General features: G+C 40.3%; 1 protein-coding gene across 1 annotated transcript in view; it reads right to left on the bottom strand.

Moving 5' to 3' along the window:
• Window positions 1-723: 723 nt before the first annotated feature.
• The window catches only part of LOC133977150 (kalirin-like), a gene marked incomplete at both ends in the record, with an annotated part of 18,929 nt that continues 14,652 nt past the window's right edge, over window positions 724-5,000 (bottom strand). The window contains 7 exons of the mRNA XM_062415281.1: window positions 724-813; window positions 1,101-1,170; window positions 1,374-1,483; window positions 2,529-2,595; window positions 2,680-2,804; window positions 3,694-3,876; window positions 4,566-4,688. Coding sequence (XP_062271265.1) covers window positions 724-813; window positions 1,101-1,170; window positions 1,374-1,483; window positions 2,529-2,595; window positions 2,680-2,804; window positions 3,694-3,876; window positions 4,566-4,688 — 768 coding nt within the window. The remainder of the gene's footprint in view (window positions 814-1,100; window positions 1,171-1,373; window positions 1,484-2,528; window positions 2,596-2,679; window positions 2,805-3,693; window positions 3,877-4,565; window positions 4,689-5,000) is intronic.

Below are 5,000 nucleotides of genomic sequence, written 5' to 3' on the forward strand. Positions count from 1 at the left end.
ATCAGTCCTTAATTTATTCTCACTAATTAACAATTAAAGATATTTATTATTCATACAATGTTTGTTTCATATCTTATTTTATATTTTTATACATTTTGATAAAACAGTTTATTATTATAGTAAGAATAAAGGCTTAGCTGCTTAATATTAGTCCTCCCTCGTCTGTTTTGACTGTTCCTTCTTTCCTTCCTTACTTCCTCCCTCCTTCTCTCTTTCTTTCCTTCCTTTATCTATCCTCCTTCCATCCCCTTTTCTTCCTTCCTACCTTCTTCCTCCGTTCCTTCCTTCTTCCTTCCTTCTTTCCTTCCTTCATCCTTCCTCTTTTCCTTCTTTCCTTCCTCCCTCCCTACTTCCTTCCTCCCTTCCATCCTCCCTCCCTTCCTTCTTTCCTCCCTCCCTTCCTTCCTCCCTTCCTTCCTTCCTTCCTTCCTTCCTCCCTCCCTTCCTTTCCTCCCTTCCTTCTTCCTCCCTTCCTTCCTCCCTTCCTTCCTCCCTTCCTTCCTTCCTTCCTTCCTCCATTCCTTCCTCCATTCCATCCCTCCTCCTTTCCTTCCTCCCTTCCTTCCTTCCTCCCTTCCTTCCTTCCTTCCTTCCTTCCTTCCTTCCTCCCTCCCTCCCTTCCTTCCTTCCTTCCTTCCTTCCTTCCTTCCCTCCTTCCTTCCTCCCTCCTTGTTAATGAAGTTAATAAACTTAATTATGTGTGAACATGATCAGAGTTCAGACCTCGAAGAATCCGGCTCCCTGCTGCTGGATCAGTAAACTGGAGTCTGGTTTGTTCCTGCAGTACGTCACGTACATGTGGAACTTATCAGCCTGCAACACACACACACACACACACACACACACACACAGAGACACACACACACACACACACACACACACACACACACAGAGACACACACACACACACACACACACACACACACACACACACACACACACACACACACATACACACACACACACACACACACACACACACACACACACACACACACACATACATACACACACACACACACACACACACACACACACATTAGTCGGTAGTTTAACATCATATTAATTCATTATTAATTAAAGCTGTATAATCTGGTTACCCAGGTAACGAAACAGTGTCCAACGTCTTCAGGAAGCTGCTCGTAGTTTTCCAACTCCTTCAGGAAAATACTGCAAAGCACAAAATACAGTTATATATTATTTTTTATATATATTAGTATATATAATTAGTATATTTTATATTATTACACATATTACAGTGATGTAGGAGTATATGTAGTATATTTAGTATTTACCTGTTATGAAGCTCGTAGATGTATATTGTAGTATATTAGTATATGTAGTATATAATATATAGTATATTTATTATTTACCTGTTGTGGAACTCGTAGATGTCCTGGATGTTTCCGAACACAATGTCGTCTTTGTTGTTCAGACCAGCAGGAACGTCCTCCGAGCCGCTCGTCATCTCCCACAGGTACGTCTGCACCAAAGTTACACTGGATTACTATCAGCAGGTAATAACCAGTATAATGTAGTAATACACCTTTATTACGCAGTATAAAGTAATATAAATTATATATATATATATATATATATATATATATATATATATATATATATATATATATATATATATATATATATATATATATATATTATAATCAGTAAACTTGTTACTGTGCTATGTTGCAGTTCTGCCAGCAGAGGGCGCTGTTGGTATTACAATGATTTTAAATGGACTGGTTTATATAATAAAACATTAAATAATAAAGTATTATTTGGTATTTTATAATATAATAAAGTATAATTAAGTAGTTGAAGGTGTTTTATAGCAGCTTTCATACAGACTAGTGTTCAGAGTGATTTATAATAAGCTGATTGACAAGCTGATTATAAAACAGAACAAGTGACAATTTAAAAATAAATAAATAAATATAATAATAATAATAATAAATAAAATAATAATAATAATAACAAAATGAAAATAATAATAATAATAAATAACAAATAAATATAATAATAATAATAATTTAAAAAAGAAAATAAATAAATAATAATAATAAAAAAGAAAATAAATACATTATAATAATAATAAATTAATACAAATAATAATAAATTAATAAATAATAATTTTAAAAGGCAAAACTGAAAATGCATACAAATGTAAATAATTGTAAAAGTAAAAAATAAATAAATAGAATTTAACTGCATTTTTATGTAATAATACAGATTATTTAAATATAGCTGAATTCATAATGTCTATTTTTCCACATTTATAAATTCAGATCAGTTTATAGTTGCTTATTAAACTTGTCTGTCTTTGAATCCTTTAATCTATAAGAAGCTCCAAATGTTCACGTTATTATTTTTCATCTTAAATTTTAATTATTTCTTTTTCAGATTAAATATCTCCATATTCAAACCACATAAATGTGAAAGTAAAATATTAAAAATGCTTTAAATTTAAGTGCATTTAACTCTTTTTACGTCTTTTCTTTGCTTCCATACTCATTAAATGTTTATACCTCGATACATTCCTGCAGATCTCTGACGTAGACTCTCTCCGTCTGCAGCAGCTCGGCCATGATGTACCTGACAACAACAAAGGAGCGTTACCATGGCAACGTTACTACGACGTCTAACCCCTAACCCTGACTGTATAGTAGCGTTACTCACTCTTTCTTGCGGGCGGAGCGTCGCTTCTCGTCGCTGATCTGGTGACTCGGGTCGGACAGGTTCACCTCAGGGTCCGAGTCAGACAGACTGTTGGGGATCAGCTCCAACTCCAAATCCTTGTTGTCCTGAAAAGAGACGAAGATTATTAAGAAGATGGAAGGAAAGGAGGGATGAGAGGATGTAAGGAAGGAAAAGAAGACATGAAGGATGGACGGAAGGAAAGAAGGAAAGATTGAAGGAAGGAAGGATGCAAAGATTGAAGGAAGGAAGGAAGGAAGGAAGGCAGGAAAGATGGAAGGAAGGAAGGAAGGAAGGAAAGATTGAAGGGAGAGAGGAAGGAAGAGAAGACAGGAAGGAAAGATGGAAGGGAGGAAGGGCAGAAGAAAGGAGGGAAGGAAGAAAGAAGGACAAGACAGACAGAATGAAGGAAGGAAGATAGGGAGAAAGGAAAGATGGAAGGAAGGATGGAAAGAAGGATAAAAGGAAGGAAAAGAACACAGGAAGGAAAGTGGGCCGGATTGGACCCCTCGGTGGTCCGATTCTGGCCCCCGGGCCTCATGTTTGACTAATTATGAGTCAGAATATGAACATTATTCAAAGGTGTTTAACCTTCCAGATGTTTAAGCTTCCAGATGTTTAACCTTCCAGATGTTTAACCCTCCAGATGTTTAATCATCCAGATGTTTAACCCTCCAAATGTTTAACTCTACCTGTGAGCAGATGTGTAACCTTCCAGATGTTTAACCCTCCAGATGTGTAACCTTCCAGATGTTTAACCCTCCAGATGTTTAATCATCCAGATGTTTAACCCTCCAAATGTTTAACTCTACCTGTGAGCAGATGTGTAACCTTCCAGATGTTTAACCCTCCAGATGTGTAACCTTCCAGATGTTTAACCCTCCAGATGTTTAACCTTCCAGATGTTTAACCCTCCAGATGTTTAACCTTCCAGATGTTTAACCCTCCAGATGTTTAACCTTCCAGATGTTTAACCTTCCAGATGTGTAACCCTACCTGTGAGCATCCTCCCAGCGCTGTCTCCAGCAGGTGGCGGTATTGTCCCATCCTGACGGTGAAGTCCCGGTACCGTTTGTCCACCGTGGAGACGCAGCGCCGCAGCTCCACCCGGTGGGCGTGGCCTTTAGCCAGCATGCTCTCAGCCAGCTGGATCAGCAGGTGAACCTTCTCCTGCGTGTGCTGAGAGGAGACGGACAGACAGGTGATGGTTTAATATGTAAACAGTACTGTGCAAAAGCCCTTCCCCCCTTCCGTCTGTCCTTCTTCCCTCCCTCCTTCCTTCCTTCTTTCCTTCCTCCGTCCCCCTTTCTTACTTCCTTCTGTTCTTCCCTCCTACCTTCCTTCCTTCCTTCTTTCCTCCGTCGTTCCTTCCTTCTTCCTCCCTCCCTCCCTCCCTCCTTTCCTTCCTTCTTCCTCCCTTCCTTACCTCCTTCCTCCTTTCCTTCCATCTTCCTCCCTTCCTTCCTTTCCTTCCTCCCTTCCTTTCCTTCCATCCTCCCTTCCTTCTTTTCTTTCCTCCCTTCCTTCCTTCCTTCCTCCTTTCTTTCCTTCTTCTTCCCTTCCTTCCTTCCTTTCCTTCCTCCCTTCCTTCCTTCCATCCTTCCTTCCTTCCATCCTTCCTTCCTTCCTTCCTTCCTTACTTCCTTCCACCCTTCCTTCCTTCCTCCCTTTCTTCCTTCCTTCCTTCCTATTAGTTGTTTTAGCAATGATATAATGACCATATATAATTATTTATGTTTCATTATTAGTATACAACCAGACTGTGTGTGTGTGTGTGTGTGTGTGTGTACGTGTGCGTGTGTGTGTGTGTGTGCGCGTGTACGTGTGCGTGTGTGTGTGTGTGTGCGCGTGTACGTGTGTGTTCTCACTTTGGCCGAAACACAGAATTCTCGGTGTTGGTTGAGCAGCTCTTGCGTCTCGGTTGCCGCGGCGCCGGGCGACGTGTGCGTGGAGAGGTAGTGGTCACCTGACTGCTGCAGCCAATCCAGAGCCTGCAATGTAAACACACACACACACACACACATTAGGTGATTCATGTAATGTTTTAATCACGTTAACGTTTGTCAGAGAAGGACCACAAACTAATGATCCTCTAAAACAGGGGGGTCAAACACACGGCCCGTGGGCCAGAAACGGACAGCCCAGGAGTCCACTCCGGCCCACCGTCCTTCCTGTCTTATTTTCCTTCTTTCCTTCATGTCTTTTCTTCCTTCCTTCCTTCCTTACATCCTGTCATTCCTCCTTCCCTCCTTCCTTCCTTCTTTACATCCTGTCATTCCTCCTTCCCTCCTTCCTTCCTTCCT

The sequence above is a fragment of the Scomber scombrus genome, unplaced genomic scaffold (genome assembly GCF_963691925.1).
Source record: "Scomber scombrus unplaced genomic scaffold, fScoSco1.1 SCAFFOLD_370, whole genome shotgun sequence".
Taxonomy (NCBI): domain Eukaryota; kingdom Metazoa; phylum Chordata; class Actinopteri; order Scombriformes; family Scombridae; genus Scomber; species Scomber scombrus.